The 23386-nt window shown below is 59.9% G+C and overlaps 1 protein-coding gene across 3 annotated transcripts; it reads right to left on the bottom strand.

The window, feature by feature from the left end:
* Positions 1–704: 704 nt before the first annotated feature.
* On the bottom strand, positions 705–16247 carry CAMSAP3 (calmodulin regulated spectrin associated protein family member 3). Of its 3 annotated transcripts, none has more exons than XM_055343828.1 (18): positions 16014–16247; positions 10230–10483; positions 9094–9216; positions 8919–9014; positions 7753–7800; positions 7363–7501; positions 6638–6777; positions 6460–6553; positions 6332–6386; positions 6093–6166; positions 5761–5830; positions 4209–5664; positions 2899–3038; positions 2509–2816; positions 1944–2043; positions 1544–1656; positions 1350–1468; positions 705–1258 (listed from the first exon to the last, which is right to left on the bottom strand). In XM_055343828.1, the coding sequence occupies exons 1-18, from the start codon at positions 16159–16161 to the stop codon at positions 953–955; spliced, it is 3783 nt and encodes a 1260-aa protein (XP_055199803.1). In that variant the 5' UTR covers positions 16162–16247; the 3' UTR covers positions 705–952. The 3 variants fall into 3 exon arrangements, with proteins under 3 accessions (XP_055199803.1, XP_055199805.1, XP_055199804.1); XM_055343830.1 differs by having other exon boundaries at positions 4209–5613; XM_055343829.1 differs by lacking the exon at positions 7753–7800.
* Positions 16248–23386: the final 7139 nt, after the last annotated feature.

The following is a 23386-nucleotide window of genomic DNA, read 5'->3' as shown; positions in this document are numbered from 1 at the left end:
CTCATCCTGGACAGCAGCCAGAAGCTAGACCTCAGCCCTGGGCCAGGGCGTGGTCGTTAGGCCTAAGCTCTGGGAAGCCATTAGTGGGCTCTAAACTATTAAGGGATTTTAAGCATCATGGGATGTAATCAGATTTGTGCCCTGAGCAGGCCATGTGGGCTGTGAGGGATTGTCTTGTGGTGGGAAGGGGAGGGAGAGGGGCAGGTCGTTGGCCTGGACTGGGGGGATGGGGGTGGAGAGAAGCTTGAGACCAAAGAGGCCATTAGGTATGAAGTGGGGTGGGGGAAGCTGGTTCTGGGCCTGAGCCACAGGGAGACCAGGAGCTCAGGGCGGAGCTCCTCGATCTGAGCCATCCACGGCCGTGCCAAGGATGGGCCCAGACCCTTGGATGTAGAGCTCGTAGGAGGGAAACATGGGAATCCTCTAGCCATGGTAACCAAGCCTAGAAACGGAGGCAGGCAGTGGAAGGAGAGAAGGTCGAGCTTAGCACTTGGCCACAGTAAAATACCACGAGGCCAGTAACATCCACACTCGGGAGGAAAGTGGAGTGAGGGGCTGGTGGTGAGGCCACGGAGGGAGGTCAGAAAGAGGCGGCCAAGGAGCCTCGGCAGGCACCGCGCATCAGGGCCACTGAGAAAGGAAAACCGGGGTAGAGATGTCACCGGGCGCCCCAGCCAGCCTTGGGGAGATGCCAACACGCAAGCTCTTTCTAAATTATTTTATTCAAGAAGGTGGGGAGGACAGACAGGAGACTGAGCTGAGCCCTGAGTCCCTGAACCTCCCAGCTCAGCCCCCACAGCAGGACAGGACAGAAGTTAGGGGGTAGGGACTCCAGCCCTACCCAGACAAAGTTGGGGACAGACGAGACCCAGGAATATCAACTGATTGTCCTCCAGGCTGTCCTCCGGGAGGGCGACGGCTGGGACCCGCCCTGTGTACCTCTGGGATGAGGCTACTTGGGGGTGCTGCTGCCCTTCTTGGGAGTAGTGGGCTTCTTGCTCTGCCAGAGGTGGCCCTGGATGGTGAAGGCGTCTACACTCATGGACATGGTCTTGGCAGGGATCTGGGTAAAGCGCTTGCGATCTGAGTTGTACTTGTAGATGCCCTCAACCATGGCGGGCGTGACCGTACGGGGGCCGTAGCCTGCCAGCCGCGTCAGCTCCTCTGTCTCCCCAGACAGCGTGTACAGGGCTCGGAACTGGCAGCTCGAGTCGCGGAAGAGGATCAGGAAGTGGTTGGCCTTGCTCTTCTCAATTTCCTGGTTGGGCGGTGGAAGCGGTTGGCCAGCCGGCAGGGACCCCCCCTGCCCCGCCCACCCGCTGGCCCCCCAGCCCCAGGCGCAGGCTCACCTCAAGGATGCGGTTCTTCTGCGGTTCGTTCACCTTGCCCGCCAAGCAGCAGTGAGACAGGGCGTTGTGGATGATGAACTTGTTGGACTTGGCGCTGGGCTCCTTGTACAGCCGCGGACCTAGAGGGCAGGGCGGTCAGCGGGACCCACGGGGCACAGGCCGGCCCGGGGCTCGCCAGCTCCGGCCCCGCTTACCTGTGTACTCAGGCACCGACGCCGGGGACGAGGCGTTGCTGCCGTTCTCCCAGTCGCGCTCACGGCTGCCAGGCAGGCGGCTGGGGGACATGAGGCCGGATGGGGACGGAGCCCTGTGGGGGGACAGGAGAGGACAGGGAGGCGGTCACTGGCAGGGGAAGCCTCCCCAGAGGCAGAGGGACCTGGGAGAGATGGGCCCAGGACCCTGCAGAGTGGGAGACGTGCACATCCGTGTATATACTCTGGCCGTAAGACACCTGGTCCCGCTCGGGCACACAGGCATGTTCCTGAGGCCTGGCCGCAGCCCCCCTTGCACACATGCACTGGACTGTGCCCTCTCCTCCCTTCAGTGGAAGACACACGGACCGAGAGGGCACCCACCTGCCAGCACCAAACTCACCGAGACGTGGACCTCTTCACGCCAAGGTTATGGGGGGCCTCGTTGGCCACAGTCGATAGTGACAGGGTGGACTGAGAGTAGACTTTGCTGAGCCGGGAGCCTGGGAGAAGAGGGCACGGGGTCATCCCTACCCTCCACTGGGCTGGGGGGTTGTAGGGGTATGCTCACCCGCAGGCTGTGGAGGGAACGTGGGGTCAGCCCCGCACGAGACCCTCACCCTGTACACTCCAATTGAGATGGATCTCCCCCCACCCACGGGGGAGAGGGCTGTGCCCAGCCGGCTGTGGGGAAGCCCCCTCCCCCCCCAACCCCAGGAGGCGCCGTTCCTGAACAGCCCTGAGAGGGCCTCACATTCCTTAAGCCCTAGAGAGGACTCTGGGCCGGTTCTGTCCAGCACACCTTACCCCGCTGTAGCCCCCATATCCTTTTGGAAGTCCACCAGGCATGGGCCATCCCCCCAAGGCCCCCATCACCCCCATGTCCTCATGGGGGGTCTCAATAAGCCCTGGAAAAGGGGTGTGTGGCAGGCACCATCCCTGACGCCCCAGCCCTACAGGGTCCTTACCCAGCAGGCCACGGGCAGGGCTTCGTGCCAGGGCCGAGTCATCACAGCAACCGGAGCGTGGCCGGGGGGCCCTCCGCCCGCCCCGGCCCGGCCCCCCGGTCCCCGCAGCCCGCGGCCGCAGCACTTTGTCAAGGTCATCCATCAGCTTCAGTTGGGCCCTGCGTTCATACTCAAGCCGAGTGAAGTCCCCCCGCCTGGGGCCCACCTCTTCCTCCACTGGGGCCCTGGCAGCAGGGGGTGGGGTTGCTGAGGGGGCCACGGGAGCTGGGGGGGCCGGGGGGCCTGAGGTCACCTCCTCCTGGGCCAGCCTGCAGGTCAAGAGTTAATCACGCAGTCAGGTGGGTCACGGGTTCACTGGTGGCAGAGGTCCCAGGCAGCACCCAGCCTCACCGAGCGGCCTCTTCCCTCCGCTGCTCCTTCTCGGCCTCCTGCCACTGTTTCCGCCGTCGTGCCTCCTCTGCCCGCCGCTGCTGCCGCTCCAGCAGGCTGGCCCGCTTTTGGGCCATCTCGTCCTCGGGCTTGTCTTCATCCTGGGGACAGGCACTGAGTCCAGCCGCTGTCCCTCCCCTAGTACTTCTGTCGACCCCACCTGCCACTCACCCCTTTCACTTTTGTAACTGGTCCGAAGGCGCTTAGTCGGTTCCTGCTTTGTGCACAGCCCCATGCTGGGTGCCTGGGCAGACTGGGTGCTGTTCACACCAAGCGCTGAATTAACCCAGTGAGGAAGGCCACCTAACCGAGCAGAAGTAGCTGCCTGCTGCAGCACGGGGAGGGACCTGTCCTCACCTGGGGGCACTAAGCGAGGCTTCTCGGAGGAGGCGGCAGGCAGCCCGGGAGAATGACTCGGGCTTCACTGGGGAGGGTTGGGAGGGGAAGAGGATATTCCAGGCTGAGGGGACAGCAAGTGCAAGAGCCCTGAGGCTAGAACAAGCCTTGCGGGCCTGGAACAGCAGGGGCCAGGGTGGCTGGGGTGTGGAGCTGGGAAGGGGAAAGGGCAGGTGGGAGAGGTGAGCAGAGCCCAGAGCCAGGAGGGGGACTGTGTTCCACAGTCTGGAACAAGGGGGACTACAGAAAGGTTTAAGTGTGTGTGTGTGTGTGTGCGTGTGAGAGTGATGTCTGGCTCCTCAGTTGAAGATGGCCAGGCAGGGGATCCCTGGGGGGCTCAGCGATTTAGCACCGCCTTTGGCCCAGGGCGCGATCCTAGAGTCCCAGGATCGAGTCCTGCGTCCAGCTCCTGGCATGGAGCCTGCTTCTCCCTCTGCCTGTCTCTGCCTCTTTCTCTATCATGAATAAATAAACTCTTTAAAAAAAAAAAAAAAAGAAAAGAAAAGAAAGAAAACAGCCAGGCATGGAGGGGTGGGGTGGATAGTAGAGGCCAGTCAGGACGTGACTGCCAGCATCCAGGCAACACCACTGGCCCGGGCTGGGGGTGCTGTGCGGTGTAGGATGGGGAACTGGCAGGGCCGCGGTGGAGATCATGTGAAGGAGAGAACACGAGGGAGGAGGTGCCACGGCAGACCCCGGCCCTGTCTGTCCACCCACTCCTGCCCCATCTGTCACCCACCTGTGTACCTCTACCCACCACCACCCACCCATCAGTCGATCCATCTGCCCACCCCCACCCGGCTATCGTCCTCCTGATTATCCACTAGCGACCCCACTCCCCCAGGCCCTTCCCCACCCACTCCGGGGCCTCTCACCTTGTAGAAGAAGCCCAGCCCGGCCCGGGGCTCTCCCTCTGAAGATGCCTCTTCCTCTAAGGAGTCCTCAGCACCGGGGGGGCTCCCATCTCCCTCGTCCTCGGCTGTGGGCTCTTCCAGGCTGCCCAGGGGGATCTCGATGAGGCCGGGCCGGGCCACAGGCTCCTCCGGAGGTGACCCCTCCGCCAGGAGGATAGAGGAGCGTGTCTGCACGGGCACCTGGCTCGGCGAGAACTTGCGCAGGTGGGGGAGGCTGTCTACATCGTGGGGAGGCGTGAGCACTCTGGTCAGGGGCGCCAGCCGCAGCTCCGCCGGCCGTGCGTGTTTCGGGCTTCGGGGCGTCGGGCTGGGGCCGGGCCCGGGGCTGCGCCGGGCAGCTGGGGCTCGCCGAGCGGGGCTGGGAGAGGCGGCTTTGGGACCCGCCGTGGGACCAGGGATGACCCAGGCAGCGGGCGGCGGGGCGGGCCCGGGGGCTTCGGGCGGGGCCAGGAGCCGCTGCTGCTGGTCCGTGAGCCTCTGCATGTCCCGCTGCAGGGAGCTCAGTGCAGCGCTTAGCTTGCTGACCGCCCGGTTATAGTCCCCCAGCCCCTCAGGGGGCACCGGGCCCAGTTCGGGTGAGAAAGTCACTGCCTTGGGCCGTGGGGATGGCTCACCCTGGCCCTCACCCGCCGGCCGCTCCCCACCGGGGACCAGGCCCGGCTCCGCCTCTGCGTCCCCTCCGGCCTCCCGTGGCTGCACCTGCAGGAAAGCGCTCTTGCCCAGTCGCTGGCGGTGCTTGGTGAAGATGGCCTCGATCCGTCGCTTCTGAGCCTCGATGGCCCGCCGTTTCTCCTCCAGCCGGGCTCCCAGCTCGCTCATCTCTGAGCTCAGGGCCTCCGGTGCTGTGGGGGTGGCCGCCGGGGACCCTGCCTCGGCCTCAGCCTTCACCAGCTGCTTCTTGCGTTCTGCAAAGCTGGTCATCTTCACTTCGGAGTTGCCGGCCGCCGGGGACGAGGCTGCTGCCTTCGGGGAGCCCTCGGATAGGGCCAGCGGTTTCGACACCTCCCCGGCCGGGCAGGGAGATGGTTTCAAGGGGCCCTCGGGGTGGGGCACGTAGGTGGGTACTTTGGTGGGCCCATCGGGCAGTGGCTTCGAGGCGCCCTCGAGTGGGTAGGAGGAAGCCAGCGGCAGTTTGGAGGAGCCCTCAGGGGAGTGGAGGTAGAAGCTGCCGTCGGCAGCCCCATCTGGGAGCAGCCGGGGCTCGGCACTGTGGATGATCTGCAGGGCCTCCTCGATGGTAGGCAGGTCGCCAGGCTCCGGGGGTGGCTGGACGGGGGTCCGGGCTGGCACAGGGCGCGGGGGGCCCAAGCTGTCTGAGCTGACGGAGCGGAGCAGGACGGGGTCTCCCATGACGACATCCACATCGCTGTCCAGGCCAAAGGGGGTGCTGAACGACACTGCCTGGGAGAGTGGACGGCTGGGCGGCAGGAGGGAGGGGTCAGCCCCTGGGACGAGCCCCAGCCCCACCCCTGCCCAGCCTGCTCCACCGGCCAGGCCCTGGACATGCACTCACCTGAGCTGACGGTTCCAGGCCTTGCCGAGGGCCTCCATGTGGGACATGGACGGGGAGGACTTCAGGGACCCTGGGGAGGGGTGGCAAGTGGTCACTCAGTGGCCACTATGGAGTCACTGGGGTTCCTGAGTGGGGTCTGTCAGAGGTGTCACTGATGGGGCATTATGTGGACAGATAGCTGGGGGTCACTGTGGGGGTCAACAAGTGTCACCGTGGGGCCGTTGAGGTGCCAGAGGGAGACCCAGTGGAGGGATCAGGAGGAGACATGATGTCTACTGAGGCCGTGTCTGGGTAGGGGTCTCTCCAGGGACAAGCCGTACCCCTGCCCTCACCTGTGGATCCACGGAGTGGGGACTGGGGGCCGCCAGGTGACAGGAGTGGGTGGCGGAAGTTGAAGACCGGAGAACTGCCAAGAGACGGGCATCAGCAGAGGGACCCCCCAGCCCCGCCGCCCGCACCTGCTCACCTCTCCCAGGAATGAGAACAGAGCCTCCCCTAGCCCAGCCGCAGAGCCCAGCGGGACGAAGGGCCCATCACGGCCACCGAGACTCACCCAACAGGGAAACTATACCTGCAGCCACTGCTGTTCTGAGCGGGAGAGGCCTCCGTGGCCCGGGGGGAGGCCGCTGCAGCAGAGAGAGCAGGTGAGCAAGGGCCCGGCCTCCCTACCCTGCCCCGCACCCAGGGGCCAGGCCTCACCATGACCGTCAGGCAGGTCCTTGGCCTGTACAAAATCAGGTTTCAGCACCTCAAAGCACATGAACATCTCGGCGAGCAGCACCACCAGGTTGATCTGGAGGCAGAAGGCAGGGTCAGCCGCTGGGACCCGCGGCCCAGGACGCCGGCCTCAGCTCACGAGGCCCCAGGACGGCCTTACCTTGAGGGGCGGTGGGACATAAAGCAGGTCCTCCAGGGACAGGGGGCAGCCGCGAGGAAGGCGGGAGGCACAAAAATCCTGCACCAGCTGGAGGTTGTACAGGCTGTCCGCCACAGACATGGGGTCCTTGAGGCACACCTCTGTGGGGACAAGAGACCTGGGTCCCCAGCTCTATGGGAAGGAGGACAGGGCCCCGGGGAAGCGAGGGCCTCCTACAGGCCGGGCCTCACGCTAGGTGCCCTCCACAACACAGGTACTAGGACAAGCTGCTCCTTCAGGCCTTTGCATCTGTTCCCCACTACCTGGAGAATTAGTCCCCCCAAGAACTCAAATCTGAAAGCTCTTCCCGACCACCCAGCCCCCACCAGAGCACCTAACATCCAGAATGTTCTGGATTCACTTAGTGTCTTTCCCTCCCAACTATGACGTGAGCTGCCTGAGGTCAGGAGCACGTCTATACTGTTCTCACTGGACCTCCAGCACCTAAAACAGGACTGGAGTTCTATAAACATTTGCAGCAGGAATGAATTATAGGAAGCACAGAGAAGTTTAGACATTTGTGCAAGGTCACACAGCTACTTGCGGGTGGGGGGCGGGGGGAGAAATGCTCACACCCCCGGCCTTCCAGTTCTGGAAAATGCACTCACAATTCCTGCACCACTCTGGGGCGGATGCCTGGGTGCCAAGCTCCCAAGGACAAGTGTGGCCCACACGCACCCACTCACCCTCGAGTCGCAAGAGCTGGGGACAATAACAGTGGATTGTGGCAGCCAGCGCGGCCCCACTTGCCAGATCCTGGAGGGTGGTCACGGTTGGAAAGCAGGGGGCGCGTCGGGCCACAGCTCGGTCCTTGCGGTATCGGATCTGTGGGCAGGAGCCAAGTTAGGTCAGAGGTCAGGCTGGCCCTAGGTGAGCAGTCATGCAGGCTGGGTGGGGGGGGCCTGGGGTATCCGCCATGAGGGGGCGTGAAGCTGGGGGTCCCAGAGCCAGAGTGGGGCCAGCCTGGAGCGGGGGAAGGGCAGCAGCAAGAGGCAAAGGAAGTGTCTGCGAGCAGCCAGGCCAGCAGCGAGGGCTGGGGCAGGACTCCTGGGACCCCGGGGCGGGGGATACATTACCATGGGGGGTTTGCTCCCCGACTCCTTCAAACAGAAGGCAATTGCGTGCTGGGGGGAGAGGAGCGGCCGTCAGCGGGGCGGGAGGCGTGCTGACTTGCTGGGCCCCCAAGCACACCTCCAGGGGAGGGGGAGATAGCCCTGACCCTGTCGTGAGCCCTGGCCATCCAGCTCTGACTGCGCTCTGGCCGGCTTTGGGGACCCCAGCTCCTCCCAGCCTGGAGGGACCCCACAGAGCAGCCTCCCATGCAGGGGATCTCCCCCCACACACCCCACAAAAGACCCAGGCCCCAGCTTGGGGAGGGGATGCAGAGGAAGCAGGTAGGCAGAAGGAGAGGAGCCCCCAACCCAGGCCCAAGAGTGGAAGGAAGGAGGCCCCAGAGTGAGCAAAGGCGGGGACCCTCTCCAGCCCAAGGCCTCCCCCTTGTAGGGGTCACTTTCTCCTCGTGCTTCGGGGATGGACAGCCCCTCCCACCACTGTCACCACCATAGCTGGGATTTGTCCTTAAGGAAACTGGGGTCTTAGGAAGGTACTTCCACCTTCTTCTGGGTTGGAGGGTCTTCCTGTTGGCTAAGGGGGTCTTCTCCATGTGCCCTGCCCACTGGGGTGAGGATCCACGCATCCGATGGGTTAGAGCCCTCCCTTCAGGAGTGTTAGCAGCTCAGCTTCCAGCTCAGCCGAGATGGACGAGCCGGGGAGCTCTGCCCTCCTGACAACTCACTGCCAGAAAGTAACTGGGGGGTGGGGGGGTCTGCCCTGTGAGTTAATAGCAGATTCGGCTCTTCCCTCGGACTACAGAGGGGTTCTCTCTGTCCCCCAGGGCGGGGGTCCCTCGTCTTCTGCTCACAGCTGGGAAGAAGTAGGAGAGGGAGCGGACAGGCAGGCAGAACGGACACACAGAGAGACAAAGCGACGAGCAAGGCAGGCAGACGGGGCGGAGACACAGCCCCACTTACAGGAACCAGCTTCCAGTACCAGCGTGTGGGGCACTGATGCCAGAGAGGCAGAGGGGGGAGCAGCAGGAGAGGCGGGGGGAGAGGGCAGAGAGAAAGAGTCACCTCCAGCCCCCCCAGTGCAGGAATGGCCTCCTCCACGGCACCCCTTCCCTGCCCACCCAGCCCTCCAACTGTCCTCGCGTCCGGCCATCCGGCCATCGCCCTAGCCTCACCGAGGGCTGTGCTGGGGCCACCCCATCTGCAGGGGCCACGGGAGAGGCTCTCTGGGCAGCTTCCTGCTCAGTCTTCTCCTGCAGCCGCCGGATGGTCTGGGGAGCAGGGTGGGGTCAGTGCGCAGGTCACCGTGCGGTCCTGGCCCCCAGCCCATGCCAGCCTAACCCCACCTACCGTGTCCACCCAGAAAAGGAGCTTGTGCTCCAAGCTGGCCAGGGCCAAAGGACCGGGCAGTGTCTTTGTCCACTCGAAGGCAAAGGCAACCATGAGGGCATCAATGACAGCCAGGTGGGCTCCCTGTGGGGGTAAGGGCTGAAGGGTGAGGCCAGGGCGAGGGATGGGGGCTCCCCGCGCCTCTGAGGGAGGAGAAGAAGAACCTCAAGGTATGGGGGTTCGGGGCTCCTGAAGTAGGAGGGGCTTGGGATGGGCCACGGTTAGTGGGTGGGGCCTCAGGGAAGGAGCCAGGATAAGGTGCTGGAAGAACCACTTCTGGCGGGCCATTAGAGCATGTCAAGGGCCCAGGATAGTGCCAGGGGAGAAGCCAGGCTGGGTGGGCGGAGCCTTCGGGGGGAAGCCAGACCTGGTGGGCGGGACCTCTGGGAGGAGCCAGGTCGGGTGGGCGGGGCCTCTAGGGAGGAGCCGGGCCTGGAGGGGAGACACTGGGGAGGAGATGGGCCTGTGGGTGGGACCCGTGGGGAGGAGCCAGGCCTGTGGGTGGAGCCTCTGGGGGAGGAGCCAGGCCTGTGGGTGGGGCCTCTGGGGGAGGAGCCAGGCCCGTGGGCGGGGCCTCTGGGAGGAGCCTGGCCCGTGGGTGGGACCTCTGGGGAGGAGCCAGGCCTATGGGTGGAGCCTCTGGGGAGGAGCCAGGCCTGTGGGTGGAGCCTCTGAGGGAGGAGCCAGGCCTATGGGTGGAGCCTCTGGGGAGGAGCCAGGCCTGTGGGTGGAGCCTCTGAGGGAGGAGCCAGGCCTGTGGGTGGAGCCTGAGGGAGGAGCCAGGCCTATGGGTGGGACCTCTGGGGAGGAGCCAGACCTGTGGGTGTAGCCTCTGGGGGAGGAGCCAGGTCTGTGAGTGGAGCCTGAGGGAGGAGCCAGGCCTATGGGTGGGACCTCTGGGGAGGAGCCAGGCCTGTGGGTGGAGCCTCTGGGGGAGGAGCCAGGCCTGGTGGGCAGAGCCCCTAGGGAGGAGCCAGGCCCGTGGGCGGGGCCTATGGGGAGGAGCCAGCCCCGTGGGTGGAGCCTCTGGGGAGGAGCCAGTCTGTGGGCGGGGCCTCTGGGGAGGAGCCAGGCCTGGCGGGCGGGGCGGGGCCTACCATGAGGATAGGCTGGTGCCTCAGGTCGGCCTCCTGCACAGGGCGCTCCGGCAGCGCGGGCACTGTGCCCCTCCTCGCCAGCAGGGCCAGCAGCGCAGAGGGGCTGGGGGGGGGCTCGAGCTGCGGCAGCGCCTGGCGCCAGGCCCGGCAGTAGAGCTCGGCCGAGAGCAGCAGCCGCGTCACGGGGGGCTTCACGTGCTCCTGCGCGTACTGGTCGGTGTAGAAGGGCTCCCACAGCTCCGAGGGCACATGCTCTGTGGGGCGAGGGGGTGATGGCGGGTCAGGGCCCACGCACCCGTGGGGAGGTCGGCGCCGGGATGGAGGCTAGGGGGCCTGGGCGGAGGCCCGCAGGTGTGCAGGTGTGCGGGAGTTCGCCAGAGGAAGAGGCTGGGCTGGAGGGGCCTGTACCAGCAGAGGCCAAGAGGTGGGAGAGCACAGCGCCTCGGGGGGAGGGCGGCTCCGGGACCGGAGAGGAGGCAGCGTGGGGGCCACCTGCGCAGCGGCTTGCCGGGAGGTGGGTGGGCTTGCAGACCCTCGGACGGTAACAATGACTTGATCACATAATCGATCTCCCCGGGCGCCTCACAAGCCTGGGAAGCAGCAGCCAGGGCACAACCAGGAACTCCAGAAACAGGCACAGAAAAGGAAAGTAACCTGCCTAAGGCCACACAGCTGGGCCACGCCGACACTGGGATTCAAAGCCAGGCCTTTAGCAGACTCTATGCCCTCTCTCAGCTTGGAGGTGGGGTGGGGTGGGGTGAGCTGTGGGGTGGAAGGCTGGCTGGCAGGGGACGGAAGGGGGAGGTAGCAAGGCTGCAGACATTCTGGGGAGAGAGGGGGTGACTGGTCTCCACCTGGCGACTGAAGGGTGGAGGCAGGGGAGGGGGAGCCAGAGGGAGGCGTCTGGGCCCCGTCAGGTGTGACTGGAAAGAGGGCTAAGGTGGGGGTATAGGAGGGACAGCAGGTGAGGCGGCACAGGCTGACTGTGAGGGCCTGGGCCTTAGGAGAGAGGTGAGAGCACCTTGCAGAGGCAGCCACAGAACCCCCTGAAAACACTGAATGAGACAGGCAGGGCAAGAGGAGGTCCGAAGAAGCCCCATGCAGAGGGAAGGGTGGGGGGGAGCCCCCAAGCAGGATCCAAGGGTGGGGAGGAGAAAGACCAGAATAAGCCACTAGGAAGATTCTCTGGGGAGGTCTGGGAGGAGGTGATTGAGGCCAGCACCGGAAGTCTGCCCTCGTGGGGGTCTTCCAGGGAGGCCCCGACTCTTAATTCCAATCCAAACAGTTTTGTCTTTTGGGGTTCTGTGTGTCTGAAAGAATGGGAGGCAGGATTCTGCTGCTTAAAAATGTTTGCGCCTGACCTACCAGACCCTCCCCAGGTGCCTGTCTCACAGCCCTGCTCCCCAGAGACGCCCCGCCCTTACCTACAAGGACCCAGGCATCTTCCCCTTCAGTCCCTCCCTGCCCCGGCTCCTTCTCCGCCTCCTAAAATCACACTTGACCTTCCCTCTTCATGCTCCACTCCTGTGGAGAGTTGTACCCACTCTTGCCCCCTCAGGGCAGCTCCTTGAAAGACGAGAATTCTCCAGGCTTCCTTCCTTCCACCTGACCCCCATCCCAACCTCCCTGATCCGGGCTCCTGCCCTCCCAGCTCCCAGCCTCCCCAAGGCCAGCAGCGGCCCTCCAACGCACAGTTGTGGGCCGTATCTTGCCTGGGCGCTCTGCCCAGCACCTCCTTATTCCGGAAACCTTCCTCCCCCAGCATCTCCCGGCTTTTTCTCTGTCCCGCCACTCAAGCCAGGCCTCCTCCCCACGTGCCCGGTCAATGCCAGGCTGCTGACAGCTCGGTCAGAGCAGCCCTGTAAGTGGATATGTACTCCCCACCCCATGATGGCTTCCATGGCCATCTGAGCACTGCCACCTGCTGCAGCCCAGGCCTTGTGTCCCACTGCCCTCTGGGCATCTCCCGTGATGCTCAGTACCTTGCTCCAAACCTGTTCCTTCCCTATGTGAGAGAAATTGCAGGGAGAAATCACCATCTCTCCTCCTGTCCACCTCCCCCAACACCTAAAGTCCTTGGGTTTCAACCTCCTGGCATCTCCCCAACCCAAGCCCTGCTCCCTACCTCCCCAGCCCCAGCTCATTTCCTGCACCCACAGGCAAAATTAAACAAATTTCTTTCCTGCAGGACATGTCAGGACCTTCAAGATGAAAAAAAACGTGAGCCAGGCCTACCAATAGCTAATGCTCATCAAGCACTTCCTCTCTACCTGTGTGTGTGCCTACACCTGGCACTACTGGCATTGCAGCTGGATACTTCTTTGTGTTCAGCAGGGGGTGGGGTAGGCTGTCCAGGGCCTTGTAAGATGAGCAGCAGAGTCGCTGGTCTCTACTCACTATATGCCAGGAGCACCCTCCTCTAAGTAGTGACAATGAAAAATGTCTCCAGACACTATCAAAGGTCTAAGAGGCAAACCACCCCACCCCCGCTTGAGAGCCACCGCTCTCTACTAAAAATGTTTATTAGGCATCTATCATAGTGTAGTGCCGTCTGACAGAAATACAGTCTGGCCCACATACGTCGTTTTATTAAACTTTGTAGTAGCCCCATTAGAAAAGTAGAAACGAGGAACCCTAAGAACATATTTAACCCAATACATATCTGATACTATCATTTCAACATGTAATTAATATAAAAGCCTTGGGATCCCTGGGTGGCGCAGCGGTTTGGCGCCTGCCTTTGGCCCAGGGCGCGATCCTGGAGACCCGGGATCGAATCCCACGTCGGGTTCCCGGTGCATGGAGCCTGCTTCTCCCTCTGCCTGTGTCTCTGCCTCTCTCTCTCTCTCTCTGTGTGACTATCATAAATAAATAAAAAAAAAATTTAAAAAATTAAAAAAAATAATATAAAAGCCTTATGGATTAGATATTTCACTTTTTTTTTTCTTATATCAAGTCTTCAGATATCAGGCCACAGTGTAGTTCACTTACATTTAAAACACGTCACAACGAAGACCAGCCACATGTGGCTGTGGCCACCACCCTGGACCACCCAGCTCTACGACACAGCTAGCATGTACTCATACCACGGCCGCCTTGCATGCATTTGCTCGAGTAACCCTTAGGACGCTTGCTCTTAGCCCCACGGTCCCAATGAGAAAACCAAGGCCCAGAGAGCTAACTTGCCCAGGATCACACAGCTAATAAACGGCCCAGCTGACATGAACCCAGTCTCCCCAGAGGTCACACTGATGCTCTGGCATGAGGGACTCTGGTGCGGTGTTTCCCAAACTTGCATAGAGTCGGCACCCTTTGGAATCTCTGAGTTAGAGTCCCGGAGCCCACCTGCCTGCATTCCCACAGCCTCCTCACCCCTGTGCCTCCCGGCCACCAGAACTGCCTTCCCTTTGGGCAACTGCATATCGGATCTCATTTTGTCAAGTCCTCAAACATGTTCCATGGCTCCCCAGTGCCCTCAGATTCCCCCCTCCCCCCCCACACACACAGAGCTTGAGAGGCCCTCCTCTGTCCCACCAGCCTCTCTCATCTCCCACCTCCCTCAGCCACCACCCCACCACGGGGACCTACACAGTCTTCTCTGAGAACTCCCCACTGGTCCAAACCCCCAGGCCTTTCTGCATGCGGGTCTCCTCCCTCTGGCGAACTCCTAAAAGCATCCCTCAAGGTTCAAACCCTCCCTCCTCCTCGGGGAGACTTCCTTTCTCCTTCCCTCCCAGGCAGAGCTCAACGATTTCCTCCTCCTGCCCCTAACAGACTCCTCTACAACACAGACCTTATCACCCTAAGCAGCAATGATCCGGTTTCATGTCCCATCCCCCTCTCTCCCAACTCCACCCCCATCCTCTCTGTCCTGAGCACCCAGCACCAGCCTGGCACCCAACGGGCATGGGTAAAAAGTCCCAGAGTTCATGAATCAAGCAGATCTCTGTTCCCTACTTCCCTCTCTGGGCCTGGTGTCCCACCTTCCTCAGCCCCTCCCTCTGTCTAGGGAAGGAGGGTCGGAGGAGGACTGCACCTGACCCTCAGGGAGGATCTTGGACAGTGCAGGGAGCTGGCTCAGTGAGAACAGAACTGGGTGAGTCAGGGCATCCCAAGAGACCTCACTTTCCTTTCTGTGAAATGGGACAGTGATTTCTGCTCCACGGTAATCTTAATATTCTTAATAAAAATGCCACTACTGGGGCACCTGGGTGGCTTAGTTGGTTAACTATCTGCCTTCAGCTCAGGTCATAATTCTGGGGCCCTGGGACCAAGCCCCGCGTTGGGCTCCCTGCTCAATGGGGAGTCTGCTTCTCTCTCTCCCTCTGCCCCTCCCTGCTGCTCATCCTTTCTCTCTCTCTCATTCTATCTCAAATAAATAAATAAATAAATAAATAAATAAATAAATAAATAAATAAATAAATAAATAAATAATATATTTTAAATACCGCTACTGATCACGGCAGCAGTGACAGCGAGCAGCCGTTTAGAATGCACTGTCTGCCAGACACAACGGGAAGAAATCTGAGGTCTGCCTCCAGCAACTCTGTGAAGAGGGTACTGGGATCCCAATCACCCAAGCCCTGCCCTGGCACTTAGTGGGTGCCCCACAGTCATTTGCAAAATGGGTAAGTTCCCCCCTCTTTTACAGAGGGGGAAACAGAAGCTTTATAGAGAACTGGGATAATTCGTCCATAACCTGGTGGAGCCGGGACTCAAACCCAGTTCTGATTCCCAAAGTCAAGCCTTCTAGGGCCACGTAACCCGGGCCGTGAGAGGCTGGGGCAGACCTGGGTCTCTCCCTGCCAGCCTCCTTTCTTCCTCAAGCAGATCCTCGGGGAAAGGCAGGCCTCAGAGTGGGCCCTGCACGGGAGGGTGCTGGGAGAAAGACACAGGCTTGGGCGGACCCAGGAGATGGGCAGCTGTCCCCGAGCCCCACACCCAGAACAGGTTGATCTGGGAAGGCCACTGAAGGGGGGATGGGCTGTGCCCAGCTGGTGCCAAGACCAGTGGACAGGCCGGGGGGAGAGCAAGGCGTCCCCCCAGGACTCCCGGGAAGGCCCGGACCTTAATTAACCCTGGCTGCCCGGTAACAGGCCCTGGCTCCCAGCTCTGGCCCGAGGGGCCGGTCGGCCCTAGGGCCCTGGTTTGGCGCGCTCAGGCCCTGGAACCCGGGGACCCACCCGCAGCGTTGCCTCTGGGGGGGCCTGACTTCCTCACCCGTGTGGGCCTCGGGCCGAGTAGAGGCTCTGCCCCAGCGGAGAAGGCCCTCCACCTGGCCCCCACCCCCGCCGATCCCGGACACGCCGATTCCCTTCTCCTCGGCAAAATGGGGGTAATAAGTCACAGCTGCCAGCCGCTGCCCGGGGCCCTGGAGGCGAAAGAAGGGGCTCCCGGGGCTGCCCCCGCCGCCCGCAGCGCAGGGAGGGCTGCCGCGGGGCGTGGGTCCCGGCGGCGGCGCGGGGGGCACGGTCCTCGCGGGGGCGTGATGGGAGTGTGCAAGGGGGGCACGGCGCGCAGGCCCGCCCGGGAGACCCCGCCCCGCTCACCTGGGCTCCCGGACGCCGGGGTCCCGGCGCCGACCGGGGCCGCCGGCCCCACCCCCACCGCGCTCCCGCAGCCGGGCGGGCAAAGTCCGCCGCCCGGGCCGAGCAGGAAGCCCGGAGGCCCGGCGCGGCGGGGCCGGAGCCCGGGGCCCCCCGGCGGCCGGCGCTATTGTTCCCACGGCCCCGGCCTCCGCCGCCCCGCCCCCCGCACCTGCCGCCCCCGGCCCCGGCCCCGTACCTGCGCCCCCGAACGCGGCCCGCAGCACCCACGCCAGGCTGGCCGCCGCCTTGGCCCGCGAGAAATCGTACTGGTCCAGCGACTTGATCTCGGGCACCAGGAAGGTCCTCCGCAGCGGCCCGGGCCCGGGGGGCGCCGCCTCCACCATGGCGGCGCCGGGGCTGCGGGCGCCCGCTCCGCGCTCGCTCGGGCTGGGCTGCGCCGCGCTCGCACCCGGACCGGGCCCGCCGCTGCCGCCGCCGCCGCCGCCGCCGCCGCCGCCGCCGCCGAGCCAGGTGCGGCCGCTCGCGCTCGCGACGCAGCGTCGGCCCCGCCCCGGGGCGGAGCCCAGGTGCGCCCCGCCCCCGGCCCAGACCCCGACCCGGTCCCCGGGGCCCCGCCTGGCCCCCGCCGCGAGGTGGGGCGGCCCGGGCTGCGGTGGCGGCGCGCGGCTGCGGAGGGGCGCGGGGATGCGGGGGCGCGGGGGCGCGCGTGCGCCGGGGCGGGCAGGGACCCTCCGTGTGCGGGGGGGGGGGGTGCTGGCCCAAGTGTGTCCCCTCACGTGTGCGCGTGAGCATCCATGCGGGCCTGTCCTCCGCGGCCGGGAGGCAGCGGGTGCGTGGGGGCGCCTGTGTCCGATCGCGTCTCGGGCGCGTACGAGAGTGTGTGTGTTCTCACCAGCGTGTGCGTCTCCGAATGTATTCGGGTGGCGAACGAGTGTATTCCAGGGTGTCTGCGTGTGTGTGTGTGTCCACGTCGTTCGTGTGTGTTGTGTCTACAGGAATCTGGATTGCGTGGGTGTCTGTGTCCAGAGGACATAGGAGTGGTGCGCGTGCGTGTGTAGTTGGGGTTTGCCAGTGGATTTGCGAGACCATGAGATTTGAGTGTGTGTGAGCATCGAGATGTTCTTGTGTTTTGTGTGAGGGTGTGATCAGTGCCAGTGAAGGAGCGTAGGAAAGAAATTGAGGGCACGTGTGTCCATGCGGGAGTGTGACTACCTGTATCTGTGAATGTGGCTGAATGGCGAGAAGTGAGGACACTTGCAAACGTCTGAGCCCCCTTTGTGGGTATTTGTTTGATATTTGGTTGTGTGTTCCGTTGTGGTTTCGTGTGGGAAGATCTGCCATGTGCCTCTGACCCGTGTGCAATCGAGAATACACACGTGTTTGGGTCTGTGTTGTCTTTGCGGGCCTGTATGTCTAAGTGTGTGTAGTCGGGTGTGATTGCATGTGTATAACACGCACACGTATGTGATTGGGTTTGTATGTTATCTCTTGACGTGTACAACTTTTCGAGCGTGTGTATGTGAAGCTGCTCTTTACATCTGCGTGAATTTGGGGATATTTGCATGGATCTGTGTGTGAGCATGAGGGTGATAAGGGGCACGTGTGTATCTGTTTCCTGAATGTAAATTGAGTATCTGAACTTACCTCTATCTGTGAATGCATTTGTGGGTGTGCCTGATGGTGAATCTATGACCGTGTGTGGGTACGCATGTGTAAGCAGTTGTGTTTTGAATGGCTCTATGGGTGTGTAAAGGCGTTTGTGGGCACCTAGGTGCATTTGTGTGTCACGTCTAAGGGAGACCAAATGGGTGAATTCCACGTGAGGGGATGTAAGTGTGAGTTTCTGCCTTTAGAACTACAGAGGGAGTTTCATTCAGAGCACACACCCCGCACAGGCACAGAACAATCCGTGTTTTCCCGACTGTAAAAAATTCTGTGAGATGGGGCGTCTGGGTGGCTCAGCACTTGAGTGTCGGCCTTTAGCGCAGGGTCCTGAGATCGAGTCCAGCATCAGGCCCCCTGCAGGGAGCCTGCTTCTCCCTCGGCCTATGTCTGCCTCTCTCTGTGTCTCTGATGAATAAATAAATAAAATCTTTTAAAAAGTTCTATGATATGAGAAAGCACTACAGCAAGTCAGTTCCCTGAGACAGCCCCCCTCCCAGATGGTGATCCCTGAGCCCACACTTTGTAGAAATTCCTGGGTCCCCTTAATACACGTTGCGTGTTCGAGGCGTGGGTCTCATGGTCCCAAGCGTGTGACTGGAGAGGGGGTGGGTGTGCCTGAGGGAGGGGAGCTGGGGCGTCGGCCCTCCTGTCTGGATGTGCCCATGCAGGAGGTGGGTGTGGGCGCACAAAGGGGCCAGTGTGTCTGTGTTTGAACACACACATTGACGTGTGCAAAGCACGTGCCTCAGCTCCTGTCCCAATCCCCCCGAAAGACCTGAACGCGTCCTTTCCCCCGACACTGGGCTTTGGTTTCTCCATCTGTGGCACTGTTGGGGGGTCTGGGGCTCCTGGCCTGGGGAGGCACCCTGGCAAGGAAGGACGTGCTGTCATGGGCTGCCACTCCTGTGAGCGTGGCGTGTCCTGCCAGTTCACACGTGTGTTTGCTTTTCTGGGAAGGTTCTCATGACCTCCGTGGACCCCAAGGACAAACACGAACTGGCCCGCACTCCTGGGGGATGCTCTGTAAACACACAAGCAGAGGCTTCCGGCCCCCCGGGAGGGGACCCGCAGGCCCCCACCTGTCCTGGGCTGGAAGGCCTGGGGGCGTCCACTGGTGTCTACAGGAGCTGGGCACAGTGCCCTTGGCCCAGGTACCAGGGGCCTCCTCAGGCCCAGCCCCCACACTGGGCCAACTGGAACTCCTGGCTGGGCCAGACCGCCCCACCCACACACAGCCGGCTGGAACCGAGGTCCCACCTGCCCCGGAGGGCCTGTTCCGGGGGCCCAGGCAGCTCCAGACACACTGGCTCCCCTGTATGCAGGAGGTGGCCCCCTCCCTGCAGCCCCCCTCCGGCCCTCCCCTAGTCCTGGGCTGCCGCCTCCTCCCTCACCTGGGGCTTCCTTTGGTTCTCACACCTCCTAGCTCATCAGACAGGCTCTGGTTTATTAAGCCGGGGGTGGGGATGACTTGGAGAGTTCATAGGTCGAGATTCAGGACTAGGTTTTGGGGAGGTGTAGGAAGCCCCCCAAAGTCATCTGCAAAATTCTGCACGTGTGTGCCCTTTGGGGGTCATACCAACAGGTAACAACTTTTGAGAGTCTTTTAATGGCCAGCACAGTCTCGTTTCATCCTCACCGTGTCCCGAGTATCATGAGCGTATCACCCATTTTACAGACAGATATGCTGAGGCTCAGAGCCCCAAAGTGACACGGCAAGGAGAATGGAAGGAGGCTTTGAGCCAAGGCCCCTGGATCCACCCACTGACCCACTATGCTGCTCTTCCATGCTGAGGCTGCCTACCGTCTCTAACCATTCATGACCCTCGAATGGGGTTGGATGAGGCCAGTAGTTGGTCTGAGATCAGAGGATGGTTGGGATTCCCTCTCTGTACCTCTAACCCACACTGAGCTATAGTATGGGGATTCAAGTGTGGCCGCTGGTTTTCTTTTCTTCTTTCTTTTCTTTTCTTTTCATTTTAAGCATGTATTTATTTGAGAGAGAGAGAAGGAGAGAGAGAAGCAGACTCCCCGCTGAGCAGGGAGCCCAGTGCGGGGCTTGATCCCCGGACCCCGGGATCATGACCTGGGCCGAAGGCAGATGCTTAACCGACTGAGCCACCCAGGCGCCCCTGGCCACTGTTTTTGTTCTCCACCCACACAGTGTTTCATGGTGGCCTCTCTGAAGTTTGGCCTCGGTAGAAGGAAATTATTATCAGATCCCCACCACATCCAGGGATCTCAGGACACTTTTCTGAAACACAATTTAAAAAACAAACAAACAAACAAACAAACAAACAAACAGGGGCACCTGGGTGGCTCAGTGGTTGAGCTTCTGCCTTTGGCTCAGGTCATGATCCCGGGGCCCTGGGATCCAGTCCCCCATCAAGCTCCCTGCAGGGAGCCTGCTTCTCTCTCTACCTATGTCTCTGCCTCTCTGTGTGTCTTTCATGAATAAATAAATAAAAACTTAAAAAAAAATATTGTGCATGCCAAGGCCTATCCCCATCCTCATGACACTTGCCTTTATTTTTTTAAGATTTTTTAAAAAAATTAATCCCCACACCCAACATGGGACTTGAACTCTCAAGCTCAAGCTCAAGAGTCACACGCTCCACCAACTGAGCCAGCCAGGCGCCCTGATGCTTACGTTTAGAAGGAGATGTTAACACGTCAAGCAGATTATTTCAGCAGGGAACAAAATATTGGGAAGATAAGAAAACAAAGCGAGAGCGCCGCTAGAGACAGCTGGGGTGGGGGCTGCTTCAGCCTGGGAGGAGGAGGCTTCTCTGAGGCTGGGAGATAGGCAGAGATAGGAAGGATGAAAAGGAAGAGTTGAAGGAAAAGCATTACAGGCAGAGAGACCTGCAAGGGTCCCAGGGCAGGTGCAAGCCCCACGTGCTCAGGGGATGGTCACTGCAGCCGAGAGTGCAGAGGAAGCTGCTAGACGGTCTTGAAGTGCTTCTCAGATTCTCTCCAGTGAAGAACCACTTTTTTCCCCCAAATCCATAAAATGCAATAAAAATTAATTTCTAAGGGGTGCCTGGGTGGCTCAGTCAGTTAAGCGTCTGCCTTCAGCTCAGATCATGATCTCAGGGTCCTGGGATCGAGCCCCATGTTGTTCAGTGGGGAATCAGTTTCTCCCTCTGTCCTCTGCACCTGCCCCCCCCCACCTTATGCACGCTCTCTCTCTCTCTCTTTCAAATAAATAAATATAATCTTTAAAAAATTAATTTCTAGGAGGGATGCCTGGGTGGTTCAGTGGGTGAGCATCTGCCTTGGGCTCAGGTCGTGATCCCTGGGTCCTGGGATTGAGTCCCCATCGGGCTCCCCTCAAGGAGCCTGCTTCTCCCTCTGCCTATGTCTCTGCCTTTCTGAGTCTCTCATGAATAAATAAATAAAATATTTTTAAAAATAGTTTCTAGGAAAATAAAATAGAAAAAGACATGCATGATGCTAGAAGCAAGGAACATCTGACAATGATGGGGCGTGTCAAAGGCCATAGGAGCCTGGCTGAAAAAGCCCACCCAGTGTCCAAAACTGGAGCGCGTTGAGGATCAAAATTAAAGTCATATGGGATTATAGAGGACTTGGGTGGCTCAGTGGTTGAGCATCTGACTTTGTCTCGGGTTGTCTCCTGGGGTCCTGGGATCGAGTCCCACATTGGGCTCCCTGTGGGGAGCCTGCTTCTCCCTCTGCCTAGTCTCTGCCTCTCTCTGTGTATCTCTCATGAATAAATACAATATTTTTTAAAAAAATCATACAGAGGCAGCCCAGGTGGCTCAGCAGTTTAGCGCCACCTTCAGCCCAGGGCGTGATCCTGGAGACCAGGGATCAAGTCCGGCTTTGGGCTCCCTGCATGGAGCCTGCTTCTCCCTTTGCCTGTGTGTGTGTGTGTCTCTCTCTCTCTCTCTGTCTCTCATGAATAAATAAATAAAATCTTTAAAAAAATAATAAAAATAAAAAATAAAAAAATAAAAAGTCATACAGAATTATAACCCCAAGAATAAAGATCCATGAGTTCATCCTGATATAAACAAATGATCAAATACATTCATGGTTGAAGGACAAGAGAGCTTGATGTGCAGAAGGATTCCAACCCATTTATGTAGACACTGCATTCTCCGGGAGGTGGAGCATACAGTGTGACTTCCTTCCAGGAAGTACAGTGTGGAAAGAGGGTGACAAAGAGTAGCTTCATGGTGGAGTAAGCTGACAAACCCACAGTGTCACCTGGCTCGTGATCAAGACCACCATCAACAGTCATAATTAGGTGGAGAGTCCATACTGTCATGATACATTGCGAGGAGAATGGCACTTTGCCTCTGTGATCTTTCTTCCCCAAACTCATAACCCTAGCCTAACCGCGAGGAAGAGGTGGGCAAAATTCCAACAGAGAGGTGGGTGCCCTCCAGTAGGCCTGACCAATACTCCTCAAAACCGTCCCGGTCATCCAGGACAAGGAAGGCTCAAGAAACCACCCCAGCCAAGAAGCGCCTACAGCGATGTGACAACTAAATGTCATGTGGAGGGGCATCTGGGTGGCTCAGTGGTTGAGTCTCTGCCTCTGGTTCAGGTCGTGATCCCAGGGTCCTGGGTCCCTCTGCCTGTGTCTCTGCCTCTTTCTGTGTGTCCCTCATGAATAAATAAAATATAAATAAATAAATAAATAAATAAATAAATAAATAAATAAATAAAAAGGGATCCTGAACCACAAAAAGGACATTAGGGTAAAGCATGTACTTTAGTTAATACTAATGTATCAAAATGGGTTCGTTGATTGTAACAAATGTCTTATACTAGCGTAAGATGTTCCCAACAGGGGAAACTATGTGTGTGTGTGTGTGTGTGTGTGTGTGTTGGCAGACGAAGTATATAGAAACACCTATTTGCTCAATTTTTCTCTAAGCTGAAAATTGTTCTAAAAGTTGATTTTTAAAAAGGATTAAGGGGATCCCTGGATGGCTCAGTGGTTTAGCGCCTGCCTTCACCCAGAGCATGATCCTGGCGTCCTGGGATCAAGTCTCATATTGGGCTCCCTGCATGGAGCCTGCTTCTCTCTCTGCCTCCCTCTCTCTCTGTCTTTCATGAATAAATAAATAAATAAAATATTTAAAAATAAATAAATAAAAATAAAAAAGGATTAAAAAAGAATTTTAAATACAGGCTATACATGAGCCCAATGGTCATAAAATTACTATGTCCAGTGACCGTAAAGCTTCTCTACACTTACAGCTTTCTCTACCCACTCATCTGGATACGTGATTAGCAGCCTGGGCCCAGCGCTGGTCTCTGAAGGGCTTTGAACAGTTCTAGATAAGGATTCTTCATCTTCAGCTCTATTGACATTTGACGACAGATGGTTCTTGGAGGGAGGAGCTGTCCTGTGCATGGTAGGGCGCTTCGCAGCATCCCTGACCTCGACGCACTAGATGCCAGTAGCAAACCGCCCCCCCCCAAGTGTGATAATTAACAATGTCTCCGGACATTGCCCAACATCCCCCAGCAGGCCAAACCGCTTTCCCCTCGAAGACCATGCACATAGGCCGGCAGCAAAGTCCGATCTGGAAATGAGGGCCAGAAAGCCCAGTGCATGTTTGTGAGTCTCAGGGCTGTGTTGAGGGGCCTGACGTTTCCAAAACAACTCTACTGGCGTAAGGGGATGCACGGAAGCTTCACCCAGGAGGCCGATCCCTGGATGTGGCTTTGGGGCTGGAGAGAACGGAAAGATTCAGAATGTGTTGGGGAAAGAGAATTGACAGCACCTGCTGATCACGGGGTCAGGAGGCAAAGAGAGGAAGGGAGGAGTTTTGGAAGATGCACAGATTACTGCTACCTTTCGCAACTGGGTAGATGGTGGTGTCATGTGCCGAGATGGGAACGTGAGATGAGGGGCCAGGTTGGGCTAGGGAGGGGAGGGTGATGAGTTTCGTCTTGGACGGGTTG

The sequence above is a fragment of the Nyctereutes procyonoides genome, unplaced genomic scaffold, assembly GCF_905146905.1.
Source record: "Nyctereutes procyonoides isolate TBG_1078 unplaced genomic scaffold, NYPRO_anot_genome, whole genome shotgun sequence".
NCBI classification, from domain to species: Eukaryota; Metazoa; Chordata; class Mammalia; order Carnivora; family Canidae; genus Nyctereutes; species Nyctereutes procyonoides.
This window is presented reverse-complemented; position numbering and strand designations above follow the sequence as displayed.

Excerpts from the sequence above, each read along its gene's own strand:
- CAMSAP3 (XM_055343828.1), bottom strand. The coding sequence starts at position 16,161 with ATGGTGGAGGCGGCGCCCCCCGGGCCCGGGCCGCTGCGGAGGACCTTC. Across the intron at positions 9,015-9,093 it reads TCCTTTTCTGGGTGGACACG|ACCATCCGGCGGCTGCAGGA; the intron begins GTAGGTGGGGTT and ends CCTGCTCCCCAG. Across the intron at positions 6,554-6,637 it reads ATGTCCCACCGCCCCTCAAG|ATCAACCTGGTGGTGCTGCT; the intron begins GTAAGGCCGTCC and ends TTCTGCCTCCAG.